At 39.6% G+C, this 20,478-nt stretch overlaps 1 protein-coding gene across 2 annotated transcripts in view; it reads left to right on the top strand.

The window, feature by feature from the left end:
- The window catches only part of LOC110940361 (sucrose transport protein SUC3), a 43,189-nt gene that overhangs the window by 11,979 nt on the left and 10,732 nt on the right, over positions 1-20,478 (top strand). The window contains exons 3-4 of one of the 2 annotated variants that reach the window (XM_022181908.2): positions 9,402-9,500; positions 9,583-9,647. In XM_022181908.2, the coding sequence (XP_022037600.1) occupies positions 9,402-9,500; positions 9,583-9,647 (164 nt within the window). Of the gene's footprint in view, positions 1-9,401; positions 9,501-9,582; positions 9,648-20,478 lie in introns of those variants that run through there. The other variant, XM_035990206.1, reaches the window with a different exon arrangement.

Below are 20,478 nucleotides of genomic sequence, written 5' to 3'. Positions count from 1 at the left end.
CCTCGTTCGGTGCATACATAGACCTGAGCGATTCGGCATACACCTTCTCTAACGAGAGCCCGGGAAAGGGTTGGACTTGTCCACCTAGAATGAAAATAGGAATCACCCTCACCGACAACCTCTTGCGTTCTCGCCTTAGTATAGGACAATTAAGGTATCTTAGGCACTTTGGGGTTGTTCCAACAAGTCAAGAGCCACCCGATATAAATTAACTCCTTAGTAAGAGACAAAAATCCATAAAACAGCCTGCCGACACGGGGCCGTGCCCGGTCAACACGCCCCCGTGTTCACTCAGAAGATTCTCTGCTGATTCTGTCAGAATACGGACAAAATGTGTCAGGATTTTCTCTGCACACGTGGCCGTGTCCAGCGGACACGGGGCCGTGTCCAGTGTGCTGTCGTTTTCTTTAAATGCAGCCTGAATCCTGCTCATTTTTTACCACTTCACCAAGCAGAGATTCCTGGGATCTTCACATATACCATCCTAGGTAAGTGCTAAAAGAAGGTTCCTAAAGACCATCTTGTCTTTTCCACTTTTGTTCATTTCTCCTTCTTCCAAAATTTTTCAAACCTTACCTCCATGGAAGCTTGGAAACCCATGATTCCAACCTTCTATGAAAGGTTTGTAGGAGTTTTTGCTACGGATTCTTGTCTAAAGTTAGTTCTATAACTTTGTTTTAAATTATCTGAGCTTAAAACACAAATAAAAGTGTATTAAAATAATTTAAAAACCTGGAATCGTTAGACAAAAATCCTTCAGACAGCTGAACACGGGGCCGTGCTCACTGATCACGGGGCCGTGTTCGAGGTACTGTTTTGCAAAAAGTTTAGTTATCTTCGGCTTATTTCGCAGAAAATGGCCAGCAGAAACAGCGGAACATCTTCAAGAAATAACCGAAATGGAAGGAGATCGTCCACGGCGGAGGATTCCCTAGTAAACTACGTTTACGCTTTGAGGGAAGCCATAGACGAAATGACGGGGGTAGAAGAAGCATTGGTGGACCGTATTAATCATCTGACGGTAGGTTTGGAGGGCTGCCTGCGAGAAGTAAACCTCCTGCACCAAAGGTTAAACCTTCTCGCTTCCCCGCCTTTGGTTCCAGTAATAACCCAAAGGGCGTGGAATGTAGTACCCGAGGTCATCATTCCAGCCGAATGGCACGCCATGCACCAAGTACCTCAACCAAGGGTGGTGCAAGGAGTCCCGGTGAGCGTTCCTCCTCGAGACACCGAAGAGAATGAAGCTACCTTCTACCTCCCAAGGGAGATAGAAGAATGGCTTTGAATGACAACCGAGGAGCCATCGGCTAGAGAGTGTTACTACATCGGGAAGCTATTCCGGAAATTTTCTTAAATAAGTAGAAACCTTATGATAACCTTATGTATCCCCTAGTTATTTAGCTAACTTAATGTAATGTCTCTCTATGATTTGCAATGCTATGATGGTTTTTAAGATTGATGGTTGTTTTGAGAATAAAACACACTCATGGTGGTAATGGATGAAAAAGGGAACGAAAAAAATGGAACCATGCAAGAAGAACAGAGCAACCCGACAAAAATCTCCATCACAGAAGGCTCAACACGGGCCGTGCCCAACCAACACGGCCCCGTGCTGAGCCCCCTGCAGAAAATCACCCAGTTCAGGTAACTGGACACGGGCCGTGTTCAGCGGACACGTCCCCGTGTCCAGGCTTTTGTTTCAATTCTCTAATTTTTGTTACTGGCACTTGACCACGGGGCCGTGCCCGGTCAACACGGGGCCGTGTCCAGGATGCCAGTAACACAAAACTTTGCTTTTAAACCCACTTTTACACATTCTAATCAACCAAAAACTTTATTTTTGGACACATTGAGGACAATGTGTAATTTAAGTGTGGGGGGGATGCTAAAACCTTGAAATTTTGCAAAATCCTAAACACAAGCCTTACACAAAACTCTATTGGAACCGCTAAACACCCCAAATTTTTTCAAAAACTTTTTCATTTTTTTATTTACTTGTCTTAGTTTAAGTTGGGAATAACAAGTTCTAAAAAGGTTATATTTTTACAAGTTTACAACCGATAGCGTCGTGATAAAAAAAGAACCAAAATAAGAAAATTATGAAAGGGCATAACAAGTCTAGTTAAAAATTCGATTATATATACTTGATCACATTAAAAACCCATTCCCACAAAAGTGAGTTTTGAGCCTTTATTGAGCACAAAAATATACATATTTAGATTAAATGCTCATTTTTCGTTTCTTGTGTGAATAGCCGCTCGGTTCTTACAAATCTAGAACTTGCCACGACAATACATTCCCGGTCCTTACCAACTTAAACCCAAGTAAGTAAATGATGGAGGCATTAGGACTAACCATTTTTCTTTCAAAACCATTATTTTTCATTTTTTTATTACCTACCCAAAATCCCCCTAGATAGCCCCTTTGAGCCTAAACCTTTCATTTCATTACCCAAAACTCTTTTTACCCACCAAAAACCCTTTTTATTTTTCACCCTTTATTTTAGTAACAAGCTCGGTTTTTCGTAAACTCGCCTTTTCATATGAAAAAAAAATGATGAAGTCAAAAACAAACAAAAGCTATAAAAAAAGCTTGTTTGGAGAAATACTTCAAAATAAAAAGTCACTAAAAACAAGGTATTTTACGAAAACCGACGCTTTTTACGATTTTCGCCCTTTTTACTAACCACTAACCCAACCACCCACCTTTAACCCAAGCCTAACCCTTCACCCAAAAGTCCTCTTGATATTTACAAAGGTAAAAAGTTAAAAAGGAGGAGGATTGATTGCTTGGCAAGCCTATGGAAGGCGTAAGTTCCGTGCCGCTCTCGAGTGATTCACTAAAATATACACCTTCGGCCGAGTGTTGAGTGATCTCCCGTGAGGTATGTGAACTTGTATATAAATGGAATTTTAATAAGGCATGCTATGCCCAAATAAGTAATCTATCTTATGAAACGTTCAAAATAAATCATAACGAATAGGATTGTAAATAAATAAAAATAAAACTTACAAAGACCTTGGATTCCCGACACTCTAGGACAAGCTAAAAACTTCTCTTCTACCTATTCCATTTGGGAGTGTAAGCCACATTTAAAGAGTTTTGCTTGAGGACAAGCAAAAGTTCAAGTGTGGGGGTAGTTGATGTGTGTAAAATGCAACATATAAATCACATCAATTAAGGCATAAAACTAACCCTTTTTAAGTACTAATGTTGGAAAAAGAGTGTTTTTGTCTTCCTTTTGTATTTTCAGGATGAAATGAGCTCAAAATCACAAAAGAAGCAAAAAGACAACTAATTCTACCATAAATACAAGAAAAGGAACAAAAGTAGACTGCCCGGACCCTCAACGGCACCTCCCAAAGCAAAGGAGAAGAAACAGAGTCTGAACACGCCCCGTGTCCAGCGAACACGGGGGCGTGCCCAGGAAGCAGCAGAAAAGACAAACCAGTAGAAGCTTCCATTGCCCACCACGGGGCCGTGTCCAGCGGGCACGGGGGCGTGGTGAAAGTACAGCAGGCGCATTAATTGTAATTCGCAATTACAATTAATGAAGAGAGAGAATGTCAGACGGACACGGGGCCGTGTCCAGCCTTCTGTTCAGCCTATAAATAGAGAAGCTTGGCTTCATTCTCTCTCATCCCTTGGCACACCACCTCTCTCACACTTCATCCACCACCCACCACCACCATAACACCATCATCCACCACCATCATCCATTGTCCATCGTAGAGTGTGTGAGTCGTCTCGGGATCCAAGATTGATCGTAAGAGTTCTTGACAATCAAGGCCATGTTTGCCTAAGTCTCTTACATCACTTGGTGAAGACAAGTCTTTAGTATAATACTTTTTATTTTTAATCTTTTGCACTTTTTATTTGGTTTTGTATTAATGACTTTAATAACTAGTTACTTATGTTGAAGGTGATCTTTCCTTATCGTTTGTCCGTGGTGTCTTGGCATTATTTTACTGTCTATATAAAATAAAAGATTTTCACCATTCATATCTCCACGGTCTATATGGAGGTATGTTGGCTACCTGGTCGGGGGTTAAGGGAACGGTTTGGTAAGGGTCTTGCCCTTGTTCAGCGTTTAGAGGTCCTGCTTGGGACCTGGGTCAAATTTAGTAGGATCTCCTTCAATGCCCATAGGTATTGGATGGCGGGGATCCAAACTATTTGACCCCCTCATAAGTTAACTACTATTAATACTATAACCCGGCTATTTAGGACTGTATCCCTGCTGACTCAGACTACTTAGCCGAGGGTAACGTCACCGCCAAAAGCGGGGCCTACCACAATTTGCATTAATAACTTAATTCATTATCTTTCAATAATCCGACCCTTTAGGATTGTATCCTTGCTGACTCAAACTACTGGGTTGAGGGTAACGTCGCCTTCAAAAGAGGGGCCTACTACAATAACTAAGATAATCTCTTAAACAAGTGCAAAAGTGCGAAAATAATCAAAGGTTATACTAATACACGTGTCAGATCCAAGTGATTCATCTTGTCTATCTGTTTTTATTTTATTTTTATTTTCAGCATTTAGTTAGTTTTTATTTTTCTTAGTTTAAAACATTTTTCTAACTTTTTGATTTGATTAGACGTTGAGGATAAACCGGTATTAAAAGCTCTTGTGTCCTTGGACGACCTCGGTATCTTACCAACACTATACTACGTCCACGATGGGTGCACTTGCCCATATGTGTGTTTAGTGTTAGTAAATATCGTGTTTTATAAATTTAAAACTTGGCTAAAAGTGTAAAGGGGCTTAAATACTCATCAAAATAATATTACACTACACACGCATCAAGTTTTTAGCGCCGCTGCCGGGGACACAAGGATTTTAAGAAAGTTAGGAATAAGCGGCCTAATCATATTTTTATTTTTCTTTAATTTTTTAGGATTTTTTTTTAGTTTTTCAGCTTCTGCAGAGCTCAACACGGGGCCGTGCCTGCTGAACACGCCCCGTGCTCAATCATTGGAACCGACAATCCTGTTTTAAGCCAGACAGTAGGCTGAACACGGGGCCGTGTCCACTCAACACGCCCCCATGCCCAAGATTCAGTTGCTGAAAACAGAACCCTTAGATCCCGGCGGTTGGTAATTTCTGACACAAACATGAGTGATAGTAAGTCTTTTTACTTTCGGCACTCTTATGGTTTGTGGTGTCGAATATGTGGAGGCGAACATGAGGAATTAAAATTTTATTTTCTCACTTAGAGGCCCCACTATATAGACCCACCGATTCCTTATAACCTTAAGAGAGGCGAAAGTAAAAATAAGCACTATTTCTCCCTCGAATGCGCCCAGCCAGATATTCTAGGAGAAATGCTCCTTGACGAGTTATTTCAACTAGAAGAACTACTTCTCAATTGGTCAAAAGAACTTAGGAAGGATTTTTTAGATCCATCCCAAGATGATGACCATGAGGAAATGTTGGAACCGCATTCCGACAACCTCGTTGCTCCCGAAAATACCTTCTTACCTAGAAAAGACGTGGACGATAGTCGTCCCTGTGCCGATTGTGCCGTGAAGGACTCCCCATCGACCTCGTTCGGTGCATACATAGACCTGAGCGATTCGGCATACACCTTCTTTAACGAGAGCCCGGGAAAGGGTTGGACTTGTCCACCTAGAATGAAAATAGGAATCACCCTCACCGACAACCTCTTGCATTCTCGCCTTAGTATAGGACAATTAAGGTATCTTAGGCACTTTGGGGTTGTTCCAACAAGTCAAGAGCCACCCGATATAAATTAACTCCTTAGTAAGAGACAAAAATCCATAAAACAGCCTGCCGACACGGGGCCGTGCCCGGTCAACACGCCCCCGTGTTCACTCAGAAGATTCTCTGCTGATTCTGTCAGAATACGGACAAAATGTGTCAGGATTTTCTCTGCACACGGGGCCGTGTCCAGCGGACACGGGGCCGTGTCCAGTGTGCTGTCGTTTTCTTTAAATGCAGCCTGAATCCTGCTCATTTTTTACCACTTCACCAAGCAGAGATTCCTGGGATCTTCACATATACCATCCTAGGTAAGTGCTAAAAGAAGGTTCCTAAGGACCATCTTGTCTTTTCCACTTTTGTTCATTTCTCCTTCTTCCAAAATTTTTCAAACCTTACCTCCATGGAAGCTTGGAAACCCATGATTCCAACCTTCTATGAAAGGTTTGTAGGAGTTTTTGCTACGGATTCTTGTCTAAAGTTAGTTCTATAACTTTGTTTTAAATTATCTGAGCTTAAAACACAAATAAAAGTGTATTAAAATAATTTAAAAACCTGGAATCGTTAGACAAAAATCCTGCAGACAGCTGAACACGGGGCCGTGCTCACTGAGCATGGGGCCGTGTTCGAGGTACTGTTTTGCAAAAAGTTTAGTTATCTTCGGCTTATTTCGCAGAAAATGGCCAGCAGAAACAGCGGAACATCTTCAAGAAATAACCGAAATGGAAGGAGATCGTCCACGGCGGAGGATTCCCTAGTAAACTACGTTTACGCTTTGAGGAAAGCCATAGACGAAATGACGGGGGTAGAAGAAGCATTGGTGGACCGTATTAATCATCTGACGGTAGGTTTGGAGGGCTGCCTGCGAGAAGTAAACCTCCTGCACCAAAGGTTAAACCTTCTCGCTTCCCCGCATTTGGTTCCAGTAATAACCCAAAGGGCGTGGAATGTAGTACCCGAGGTCATCATTCCAGCCGAATGGCACGCCATGCACCAAGTACCTCAACCAAGGGTGGTGCAAGGAGTCCCGGTGAGCGTTCCTCCTCGAGACACCGAAGAGAATGAAGCTACCTTCTACCTCCCAAGGGAGATAGAAGAATGGCTTTGAATGACAACCGAGGAGCCATCGGCTAGAGGGTGTTACTACATCGGGAAGCTATTCCCGAAATTTTACTGTCTATATAAAATAAAAGATTTTCACCATTTATATCTCCACGGTCTATATGGAGGTATGTTGGCTACCTGGTCGGGAGTTAAGGGAACGGTTTGGTAAGGGTCTTGCCCTTGTTCAGCGTTTAGAGGTCCTGCTTGGGACCTGGGTCAAATTTAGTAGGATCTCCTTCAATGCCCATAGGTATTGGATGGCGGGGATCCAAACTCTTTGACACCCTCATAAGTTAACTACTATTAATACTATAACCCGGCTATTTAGGACTGTATCCCTGCTGACTCAGACTACTTAGCCGAGGGTAACGTCACCGCCAAAAGCGGGGCCTACCACAATTTGGATTAATAACTTAATTCATTATCTTTCAATAATCCGACCCTTTAGGATTGTATCCTTGCTGACTCAAACTACTGGGTTGAGGGTAACGTCGCCTTCAAAAGAGGGGCCTACTACAATAACTAAGATAATCTCTTAAACAAGTGCAAAAGTGCGAAAATAATCAAAGGTTATACTAATACACGTGTCAAATCCAAGTGATTCATCTTGTCTATCTGTTTTTATTTTATTTTTATTTTCAGCATTTAGTTAGTTTTTATTTTTCTTAGTTTAAAACATTTTTCTAACTTTTTGATTTGATTAGACGTTGAGGATAAACCGGTATTAAAAGCTCTTGTGTCCTTGGACGACCTCGGTATCTTACCAACACTATACTACGTCCACGATGGGTGCACTTGCCCATATGTGTGTTTAGTGTTAGTAAATATCGCGTTTTATAAATTTAAAACTTGGCTAAAAGTGTAAAGGGGCTTAAATACTTATCAAAATAATATTACACTACACACGCATCATAGGAAACGCCCAGCCATCTCTTTAAAGTTAGATAACATGGCAACATTGAATGTTATGCATGCTTGGATCTCTTTGCCACAAGAATCATTCGTGTTTGTCCTAAGCCCTCAATAATAAGCCTAGTCAACTCTTCAAAATTGTCTTACCACCCTAAGAAGTGAAACTCTTTAATTCTATGATAACTAGGATGATTGAGATTTGATTCTTAGAAGTAAGCCCAATCATCTCTTTATAATTATTTAACAATGCAACATTGAATGTTTTGCATGCTTATGAGTTCTTTTCCACGAGCATCATTGTTGTTTGTTTTCGATTTGTGTTGTTTTTTTTTTTTTTTTTACCTTTTTCTCGTGAACAAATGACCCTTCACATTTTAATTCATTCTTTTCTCTTGTTGATTAATATGTGCTCCACTCTTTTGATGACTTGATGCCTCCACTATATCGACATCCTCTTCTACTTCCTTTTCAAATCCACCTTGTCCACCTTTTTCAAAATCCAACTAATGGTGAACAACATTAATCATCTTGACTTTTGGTTTGCTATATATAATTCTGGTTCATATTATAACGTATTGGGGACATTTAGAACATGCTTTCCCATTTTTATCACCCATTATTATGTGTTGTTTCCCGGCTTGTCATCGAAACACATTGTCAAATTCCACCTATGAGATTTGGCAAAACTTTCTTTGTCAGAGATCATGACCTCGTTACACTAAATTAGATTTGAACTCATGTAATGTATGGCAACACTTTTAGGTTAAAAACTCGTGTATTACCTAGGTTGAATAAAGAAAATATTAAATAGTTTGTATTTGTGATTTTGGAATTATAAAATGATATAAGATGTAAGGCTGTCCAAAAAGCTCGCGGCTCGGATTTAGCTCGGAAAAAGCTCGCTTGATATGGCTCGGTTTGAAAACGAGCCGAGCAGGCTCGACTCGGTTGGAAAGTGAGCCTAGCTCGGTTCGATTCATAACGAGCCAAATTGACTCGGTTTGGCTCGCTTGTTAGGTCGGTTCAGCTTAGCTCAAATTATTTTACTTTTTATATACTTTATTTTAATTTACATATAATATATTTTTAGAAAAATGGTTATTATTTCAAGTATTTAGAAGTGCACTTAGATATCTATGACATGTTTGGAAGTTGATTTGGATGCTAATAAACTTGTATTGTATTTCGTTGAGATTTGAAACTTCGCTTATTTGTATATGGTTGATCTTGAATTTGGCTTATAATATAGCAGGTTGAACTTATTTTTTGATATGTCTTTTTGAATTATTGAATCGTATCTTAAACTATTGAATTTTGAAGCAATGTATTAATATCTATTTTTAAATTCGAGCCTAATCAGCTGAGCTTGAGTTAAGATTTTTAGTTCGGTTTCAAATCCGAGCCGAGCGGCTCGGTTTATAATCGAGTCAAGCCTGAGCTTGGCCTGGCTCAGCTCCGATCGGCTCGTGGGCAACCCAATAAGATGTGATTAAAATTACGTGGGAAAAAAATCTTGGGCTCACAGAATTGTGACATGTGACGCCCTATCCCATTCTAACATGTACCCTGCATTTACTACACACCTCAATATCTACAAGCCCTTTGTTTTTCTGTTTTTCTTCCTGGTAAACTAAGCATGTGTCATTGTATTTTTTTAGGCTCAACCTTGTGTTGGCATATGGAGTGATAGATGCTCTTCAAAATATGGGAGAAGACGACCATTTATTTTTGTTGGAACTCTCATGATATCAATCGCAGTAGGCATCATTACAGAATATGTGATTTTAGCTAATTTTGCTTGATGAATCTTGGATCCCTAAACTACACCTTCCACTTTAGGTGATATCTATTGGGTTTTCTGCTGACATTGGATACTTGATTGGAGATACAAAGGAGCATTGCAGGTTTCTACTATTCTTTATGTTGTTTTGTTTCATAAGGTCAGGGGTGTGGTATACCGCCCTGGCCAACACAGCTTCGTTAGCCCCCCATAGTGCCCCCGTGCCATCCCCTGAGCGCCAAAGGGGGGGCACCATTGAAGGCTCGCCAGCCCAGTAACGAGCGCTAGAGGGAGGGGCTGGTGGGTCCCATTGTTTTTGGCCAATCAATTTTTTTTCTCTTTATTTTTGTTTTTTGTATTTTGTTTAATAAGGGGGCTTTAAAGGGGCTTTAAACCATTGCATGCAAGTTAAACAGAGGGACTTTAAAGCCCCTATGTGACATGGCGCTGACGTGGATCTGATGTGGCGTAATACAGCCCCTAGGGGCTTTAAACCACACCACCTAGCCTAAGTATTAGTTGTATAACCTCGTAAAGAATACTGAATATGAAGAAGTTGAATCGAAATCAATCAGGAAGAAGGCACTAACATTGCCTAAATCTTTAATGGCATATTACAATGAAATCACAAGTAATTTCTCATCCAAAAATAATACAAACCTATAATCTCAAACACTTGTACCAAGAACACAAAGAACAAAATTCTCTCCTAGATTCGCAGCAAGTAACCTCATGTGCCCAGCTTCAGTCGTCGTTGACACATTAATCAGTTGTAATCATGCCCTCGGAATATCCAGCTCTTCAACACAAGTGACCAAAACTCAATAATCTACATTTCACCCTTAAAATTTAGACATATTGAACTAGAACAAAAAGCCATACAATAGAGCTGAATTGAATTGAAAAATATGAATCTATACTATACAAAGTATATTTTACTACACCCTGTAAAGTTAAAAAAATGTATGCACATTTTATTACAATGTGTGCATCTCAGAAAAAGGCCTCATTAGAAAGCTATTTTTATTTTTAAAGGTTTTTGACACTATAGCAATTTCATCAAGACGATAAGAAGCAGTATTAGTCTAATACTTTGATTATAATCAAATATCTCTTTTAATGCGTTACACGAGGATGCAAGTTTGTAAGAGAATCGATTTTTCTCCACATAGAAGTCAAATTGAAGTCCCATTTTGACCAAGTACTAAACATGTTTTTTTTTTGTGTAAACTAAACTTTAGAGTTTTAAATCTTTTGTAAACATATGCAATGTCTGGATAACATCTCCTAAATATAAATCTTACTCAAAACGTCTCACAAGGATTTTTCTTTTTTTACAAGAACCATCAACAAATTCAAGCATATTTTTTTTATAATAGACAAGTTACTTTTTTATAATAGATAAGTTACTGGCCGGTGTCACTTGCATGGTGATATAGAGGATACCCAGTTTAGTTATATGTGTTTCATGTGAATTTCTAGACTAGTCGTACTCGACACATGAGTAGTAACTTATGAGTGTTTCATATGAATTTTGTAGGAGTTTTTTCCCAAACTAGTGTAGATACAAAAAGTATTTACCTATTTTGGTACTTTGAAAAATATTTATTTATTTGGGTACTTTTCTATATCCCTTTAATTTTTTACCTAATTTATACATTTCTTTTTATTTTTCTACCGAGTTAATTACATAGTTAGTCCCTGTGGTTTGTACAAAGTAACATACTTAGGTACTAATAGTTTAAAATCACATTCTAGGGTATTAACTTTTCATTTTGTAACGTTTGGAGGTATTAACGTTATTTGTAGGTTTAAAATCACATTCTATTAGTACCTAAGTATGTTATTTTGTGCAAACCACAGGGACTAACTATGTTAATACCCTAGAAGTTAATACCTCCAAATGTTACAAAATGAAAAGTTAATACCCTAGAAGGTGATTTTAAACTATTAGTACCTAAGTATGTTATTTTATGCAAACCACAGGGACTAACTATGTAATTAACTCTTTTTCTACCCAAAGTAAAATTAGATTACTCACAGAATTAGAATCAGCAAAAATATGAGTAATTATTTTTTCTAAAAAAATAAAAAATTCTGCAAATATTCAAAAAAAAATCTGCAAAAATTCTACACAAAAATCTGCGAAAAATCCACAAAAAATCTGCAAAAATATATTAAAAATTCTACAATAATTGTGCAAAGTTAAAAAAATTCTACAAAAATTATTATAAGAAAAACCATATAATCTATAGGGTAATAGTTGGTGGATTTGATGGTCCACATTATGTAGTTCATTTAGGGTTAATATCTATATAAAAAAAAAAACTAAACTACTTATACGTACAGAATATTGAAGAAATAATCACTATTAATAAAATTGAAATAATTAAAATACTTTGGATTTTTTCTCAAAACTCAAATTTCAAGAAATTCGAAATTTGTAACTTTATTTTATAAATTGCTTGAATTTAAATAAACTTGTTTGAAATATAAAACTTTCCACCAGATTACTATCACTTAATCGATATAACTTAGGGGGTAAATTTGTGAATTTATTGTTTTATTTTTTTTATGAGCTTAGTTTAAACGGGGCCTAGACAATTTCAGGTTATAAAAAGAAAATAAAACGGAAAAAGAAATAGAGTTTTTTCCCAAACTAGTGTATATTATATGGTTTTTTTTATAATATTTTTTTGCAGATTTTCTTTAACTTTGCACAATTATTGTAGAATTTTTTAATATATTTTTTTGCAGATTTTTTGTGGATTTTTCACAGATTTTTTTGTAGAAATTTTGCAGATTTTTTTTGAATATTTGCAGAATTTTTAGTTTTTTACAAAAAATAATTACTCATATTTTTGTTGATTCTAATTCTGTGAGTAATCTAATTTTACTTTGGGTAGAAAAATAAAAAGAAATGTATAAATTAGGTAAAAAATTAAAGGGATATAGAAAAGTACCCAAATAGGTAAATATTTTTCAAAGTACCCAAATAGGTAAATACTTTTTGTATCTACACTAGTTTGGGAAAAAACTCAATTTTGTAGAGTAGTTGTACTTAAAACATGAGTGGTAACTATAATAACTGAATGAATATTGTTATTTGATGATACATACAGTACATGATACAAGTGCCATATATAGGCAAAATATAATAGAGAAAATGCATCTTTACAGAAGTGACACATGCTCCTAATTTAGGTATGTAGACCAGTAGGTTAGAATGCAATATTCTAATTATACATTCCATATTATGTTCCTTGAATTACGTTATGCCTTATACGCCCCCGCAAGATGGAGGATCCGTCGGATATACCAATCTTGGATTGGTTACGTAGAAACGGTGCGTGTGACAGTGGTTTGGTGAGCATGTCAGCAAGTTGGTCTTGAGAGCTGATGTGAAGGACACGTAAACGGCCAGCCGAGACTTGTTCTCTAACGAAGTGATAGTCAAGGGCAACGTGTTTCATACGAGAGTGGTAGACCGGATTTGCGCATAGATAAGTTGCACTTGTGTTGTCACAAAATAACGTAGGCATAGAAGAAGAAACGATACCCAGTTCTGTAAGTAGACTTCTAAGCCATGTAAGTTCGGCTGCAGCATTAGCTAATGCTTTGTATTCGGCTTCCGTAGAGGATCGCGAGACTGACTTTTGGCGCGTAGATTTCCATGAGACAATGTTGGTGCCAAGATACAAGATATAGGCTGTTGTTGACCGACCGACATCATGTACACCCCCCCCCCCCATTAGAATCTGAGAAAGCTGAGAGAGTAAGGGAGGAATTTCGCTTTAAAAAGAGACCATGATGAAGTGTTCCTTTTAAGTATCGAAGGACCCTTTTGAGAGCTTGCTAGTGAGTTTGGCGTGGATTATGCATGAATTGAGAAAGCTTGTTGATGGCGAAAGAAATATCCGGACGAGTGAAGGCTAGATATTGGAGAGATCCAACAAGTTTCCTATAAGGTGTGACATCGACCGGAGGAGACGAGTCAGAAGAGGATAGAGGTTCAGTGGCACTAAGAGGTGTGGTGACATCTTTTGCGCCATCCATTTGAAATTGATGAAGAATATCTTGGATATAGCGGTGTTGAGATAGGAAGAGGCCCGTGGGCATTGGGATGACTTCAATGCCTAGGAAGTGGTGAAGCATTCCAAGGTCCTTAATAGAGAATTTGATACTTAAGGCTTCAACAAAGTGGTCAAGAAATTGTGTGTCGTTGTCGGTGAGAACAATATCATCTACATAGACCATGAAGTGGCAAGTGACTTTTTGTTTTTGGTAAATGAACAAGGAAGCATCGGCTAAGGACTTGCGAAATCCAAAGCGAAGAAGAAAGTTCGTAAGCTCAAAGTACCAAGCGCGTAGGGCTTGTTTTAAACCGTATAGGGACTTTTTGAGCTTACAAATGTGATGAGGAAATTGAGGGTCGACATAGCCCGGTGGTTGTGTCATAAAGACATCCTCATGAAGAGCACCATGAAGAAAGGCGTTGTTGACATTGAGTTGTCGTAACGGCCAATTTTTCGAGAGAGCAATCGAGAGAATAGTGCGAATGGTGATAGGTTTAGTGACGGGGCTGAATGTCTCAAAGTAATCCTTCCCGTGTTGTTGGAGAAAACCTTTCGCCACGAGACGGGCTTTATATTTATCAATAGAACCGTCGGAATTGCGCTTTATTCGGAAGACCCATTTGCAACCGATTAGTGTGTGAGAATTTGATGGTACAAGTTCCCACGTTTGATTCTGGATAAGCGCGTTGAATTCCGAATCCATAGCATGTTGCCACTGTGGATCTTTGGCCGCTTGATTGTGAGTGGTGTGTTCAAGAGTAGGTGGTAGAGGGTGGAGAGTAGTGGTATTCACAAGGTTTGGGTTGTAATATTTAAAGTTTGGTTTTCGAGTTCGGTCGAGTCGGGGTGCGGCAGACACATGGCACTCCGCATAATTTAAAAACATTTTAATTTAAAAACATTACATTACATAAAACAGGAGCATCGGTTACAACGTCTTCGAACTATCACATTACAAACCATATATTAAAAGCGGTACTACAAGCCATTATAGCTTTTATTATGCTACGTCCGCCTACTAGATCCTTCCATACGTACATATTCACTCCTGTTTCGTTTTACCTGAAATGCATGTTAGTTTTAAAAAAAATTCAGCTAAACGATGCCGGTGAGTTCCACTGGTTTGGTTGTTTCGTTTCAAAATGTATCAACATGTTTAATTGCACATATCACGGTTCATGGATGGAATTACACGAATGTCACAAGTGAAACCTAGACTGTTTTAATCGTACTGTGTCACACAGACACTTAATCGCACCACTTGCATCACATGCAGTTTAATGCCCTCGGGTAGTTATGTCTAACAACATAACCTAGTTAGGAAGCGTGCAGTTGCCTGGCTGCCGGCCGCTCCTGTCCGGCGGGCAACTAGGTTTGTCAGACCAATAGTACTATCCACTGCCCACGGCTTACGTTAATCACTTGTATCGGGGCTAATGTCGTGTGTTAGATAATTCACATCATAACAAGTTGGGGTAATTAACGCAGTTTGTAACATACAAATCACCCCAGAAAACAAGAAAACAGTTTAAAAGTGGGGGAAGTGAAACTCACAGTGCAAATAGTAGTCTCGGCTAAAGAGTGTTTAATCAACGAAATCAACTTTAATAGCACACATGCAAGTAAGGACTCAAATCAGTATCTAAGTCGGTAATGGTTATAACTTGGATTTAGTTAGGAGTTTTCACCCCGGATTGAGTCTATAGGACACGGGTATGGTGATGGAGGTCAGGGTAGTATTAGTTTTCAGTTTGGCTTCCGGGCACCAGTTCGTGTGCCGGCCAATGTCAGTAGTTTAACGTGTTCGGATAATGGTACGGGAATACCAATAGTGCCAACACGTTGTTATTTAAGAATTATTAACTTCTCATTAAGGTAGTTTGGGTGTTTGGGGAGTCCAGGTTGCCCAATTTTGAGTTTCCGTTTCCACCGTCGGAGATTTTCCCGAATTGGTATTGGACACACCCCAAGTGTCCACTCCGCCCTGGAATCTTCCAGAATATTCCCCGTGTTCCAATTATAGTATTGGTCGGGTTGGGTCAGTTCCCAGTTCCGGCAGGTTCATTACACGGTAAAAATCTGTAGAATATGGGAAAAATTTCTAGGAATTTATTTTGGCATTTTACTTGTCTAAATAAATTATTTATAAAACCATATTTAACCACCTAATTAACATTAATTACCATTAGTGATCCAAAAATTCCCAAAAATTTCCTGGACATCCCTTATGTTTCCAGAAACATATCCAAAATTTTTACGATTTTTCCAATTTCGTTTCGGTGCGTTTCCGGCTACCGAAAATTCGCAAAAAACGCGGATTTTTATCCCAAATCAAAACTCAACCAATGGACTCCGAATTTTCTCAGAACATTCCTCATATGTTCCTTAGTGTCTCTGTAAAATTTGGTTATTTATTGAATTCGTTTAGAATTTTTTCCAGAATTCCTTTGGTAAAACAGTCAAAATTTTACCAAAAATCGTAGAAAATTCCAAAAATTCTAAACTTTTACGTGGACCTTCCTGAGACAACCCTTCATTACCACCCCAAATTTCAGCTCAATCCAAATAACAGGGACCAAGTTATAGCCAAAACAAAATTCTGCCTATCCTAGATTCAGTTTTCGGATGTTATACCTAGCGCAAGCTTCGATTCCAAGCGTTCCTTGTGAGTGAAGAAGTATGTGTGGGCTATATTCAGTACCTACACATCAAGTACAATCCAAATATGCTAGAACTTAGATCAATCAAGCCTTATTTCATTGTTTTTCGGTTAATCGACTAGTTAAGCGATTTCTGTCGAATAGGTGTTGGTTAGGGTATCAAACCCCAAAGATTTGTAACCATGGATGCCATATAACACCAGGGAATCCATATGGTGTTCATATTCAGCCCATAAATATGTTTAAACTTCCAAAAATCATGGATTAAAAAGGGTTTTCATGGCCTAAACCATGTTTAATCAAGAACCCATGCTTAAAACTTTATGGTGTTGATTAGGATATCAAACCCCAAAGATTTGTAACGATGGCTGCCATATAACACCAGGGAATCCATATGGTGTTCATATTCAGCCCATAAACATGTTTAAACTTCCAAAAATCATGGATTAAAAAGGGTTTTCATGGCCTAAACCATGTTTAATCAAGAACCCATGCTTAAAACCTTATGGATTTGAGTTAATACCTTTGATTTGTTGAAGTTTCTTGTGAATTTAGCTGGTTGTTCTTGAGAGAAACCAGATTTTGGAAAGGATTTTGTGTTAAAATGAAATAAATAAAAGAAATTTTTGATTTTTTGATTAAATAATGGGGGTGGGGGCGGTTTGGGTGTGGGTCCCCCAAGGGACACCTCGTGCTTCGTTTTGAGCGCTAAAAGATGATTTTTATCTTCCGTTGAGTGTTTAGGTTCGTTTACGGGTCCCGGACGCGTTCTCGATTTGCGTGATGGACTCCGTTTCGCGCGTAATTAGTGTCAAAAGACTCGGTTTTAAAAATCATGCATAACCGTCTTGAAATCCGAACCCAGTTACGTTTTAATCATAAAACTTGTATTAGGGTGGTTTAAGTGTTTTTAAGCTTGATCGATCTTTGATTGCCTTATGTTATTCCTGAAACGAAAGCGTTTCCCTAATCGGGAAGCTGCTTCGTTTTGCGTGCCTGATCTCTGATTGGCTTCAAACCTTATGCCACAGTCTAAGGCACAAAACTAAGTTGTTCCTGGAACTCGAAATCTTAAATGATGCTACCGATAACCTAATAATCAATGTCAAAGGTTTAGTTCGCTGTTAAACGGAAAGCTCTGGTTTAACACGTGTTTAAAGTCTAAGGATACCAATTTCACATCATGGGTCCTTATTAGTGTCATGTCATTCATAACGTGTTCTCGGATTCCTCCGAGACATAACAAATATCGTTCAAGCAAGCACATAAGTCACACATGTTGTTAGGGTTTTCGTGTAATTAAAGTGTTAAGTGTGCTTTACAGTTTTGGACCGTTTAGGGTGTACCTGGTTTCGCCATGGGTGTCACAGTCTCCCCTGGTTTAGAAATTACGTCCCCGAAATTCCCTGCTTGACATGCACCATAGTGGTGCAAAGTGCACTTTTTGCATTTTGGGGCTGTTCCTTTATAGCCACCAGAGTTTCCCGTTGGTGTAGTCATGGCGTAGCTTTGAGTAGTGGCTCTCCCCCTCTTCGGTATGGCTGCCCCCGCTCGACTACTTTCCGGGGCCTCTCGCTTATTTCCTGCCGGCTCTCCCGGCATTGTCAAAATCTTCCGTCTAACCATGTCGTACGTAACCGTGCCTGACCTAGCTACCACTTCGTGCATGGTCAGGTGCTCCACCGAATTAATGATACTCCTTACTTCCGGGACCAATCCCCAGATATACCTCTCGATCCTCTTGGACTCCGGTCGAACCATATCTGGCAAGATGCGTGCCAGTTCATTGAAGCGATTTGTGTAACCTGCATGATCCGCACCTTGCATCTGCAGGTTCCAAAACTCATGCTCGAGTTTCTGAATTTCGTGGGTTGGGCAGAACCTTTCTCTCATTAGTATCTTAAGATCATACCAAGTCATAGCATTAATCGCATCCTTCCCGCGAGATTGCACAATAGCATTCCACCAGTTCAAAGCGTGGTCGGTAAAAATGCAAGCTGTATACTTTACCGCACAGTCACCCGGACAATTACTTATGTTAAGGACCGATTCCGACTTCTCGATCCATTTCACCAACTTGTTCGGTCCTTCTGTTCCATTAAACTCCATTGGTTTGCACTCCATAAAATGTGTTTACGTGCAAACTGGCCTAACATTTTTTTGATTATTGTTCTGATCTCCCGGCCCTGGTTGCGGGTTCGGTTGCGGGTTCGCATTGATGCCAGCATTAACCTGCGCCACGATAGTGGGGTTAACGGCTTGAAGTTGTTGTGCTATCAATTGGGCAATTTCTGCCTCTGTCATTTGAGGTACACGTTTCGGGGCCATTCTATTATAAACAATAGATATGTATGTATCAATGTCACATAGTTAATCATCACTTATCACATTTTCAGTTACCACATACCACACAATTCCATTACACATCATATAATTTCATCACACCCATAGATCCACGACACATATAGTCAAAAGCATTGTCATGTATGTATATATTATCATCGTCATACAATCGTCAAAATTTGCACATAGACTTAACCCAAAAGGGTCAGTGCTTAAATGTGCGGTCAAAACTGGTCACTAAAGTGACATACATGCATCATACCACACGACACAAACTACGAGAGTCGAAAATACTATGGCTACATCCCTACCTCGACATAGGCATAACCCAGTGCTTGGTAGGATGTACAAAAGGTACATCATCTCTATCTATACTAGAAAGAAGACCATACTAGGAACGCCACATCCACCACGTCAACCCTACAAAACCTGCTACCAAACCTACAATAGTGCCAGTACATCCATACACTAAAGCTCGAAAATGATCCTGCTCATGATGGACGTATCCCATACCCTGCTGTAAGGCAATGATCGCCTGCTTAGACCTCCGCTGCTGCTCGTCCTCATCGCGTGCCATCCTCAATAACGAAATCTGCTCAAACAGGAACCCCATCAGGCTGCTCTCAGTGATGGGAGCAGGCACCTCCTGAGGAGGAACTGGTATGCCCCAAACAGGTGGGGAAGGCTCCCTGAATGGCTGGGAGGGCTACCATGCTCATAAGTGTGGAAAGGGGAAGGGGAGGAGCAGCAGCGGAGGTCTATGGGAGATTACTTGATCATCTTTCAGCATGCGATCATTGCCTTACAGCAGGGTATGGGATACGTCCATCATGAGCAGGATCATTTTCGAGCTTTAGTGTATGGATGTACTGGCGCTATTGTAGGTTTGGTAGCAGGTTTTGCAGGGTTGACGTGGTGGATGTGGCGTTCCTAGTATGGTTTTCTTTCTAGTATAGATAGAGATGATGTACCTTTTGTACATCTTACCAAGCACTGGGCTATGCCTATGTCGAGGTAGGGATGTAGCCATAGTATTTTCGACTCTCGTAGTTGGTGTCGTGTGGTATGATGCATGTATGTCACTTTAGTGACCAGTTTTGACCGCACATTTAAGCACTGACCCTTTTGGGTTAAGTCTCTGTGCATATTTTGACGATTGTATGACGATGATATTATATATATACATGACGATGCTTTTGACTATATGTGTCGTGGATCTATAGGTGTGATGAAATTATGTGATGTGTAATGGAATTGTGTGGTATGAGGTAACTGAAAATGTGATAAGTGATGATTAACTATGTGACATTGATACATACATATCTATTGTTTATCATAGAATGGCCCCGAAACGTGTACCTCAAATGACAGAGGCAGAAATTGCCCAACTGATAGCACAACAACTTCAAGCCGTTATCCCCACTATCGGGGCGCAGGTTAACGCCGACATCAATGCGAACCCGCAACCGAACCCGCAACTAGGGCCGGGAGATCAGAACAATAATCAAAACAATATTAGGCCAGTTTGCGCGTATAAACACTTTATGGAGTGCAAACCAATGGAGTTTACTGGAACTGAAGGACCGAACGGGTTAGTGAAATGGATCGAGAAGTCGGAATCGGTCCTTAACATAAGTAATTGTCCGGGGGACTGTGCGGTAAAGTATACAGCTTGCACTTTTACCGACCACGCTTTGAACTGGTGGAATGCTATTGTGCAATCTCGCGGGCAGGATGTGATTAATGCTATGACTTGGGATGATCTTAAGATACTAATGAGAGAAAGGTTCTGCCCAATCCACGAAATTCAGAAACTCGAGCATGAGTTTTGGAACCTGCAGATGCAAGGTGCGGATCATGCAGGTTACACAAATCA

Source organism: Helianthus annuus, chromosome 5 (assembly GCF_002127325.2).
Source record: "Helianthus annuus cultivar XRQ/B chromosome 5, HanXRQr2.0-SUNRISE, whole genome shotgun sequence".
NCBI lineage: Eukaryota > Viridiplantae > Streptophyta > Magnoliopsida > Asterales > Asteraceae > Helianthus > Helianthus annuus.
The sequence above is the reverse complement of the archived record's forward strand: the minus strand, read 5'-3'. Positions and strand labels throughout refer to the sequence as shown.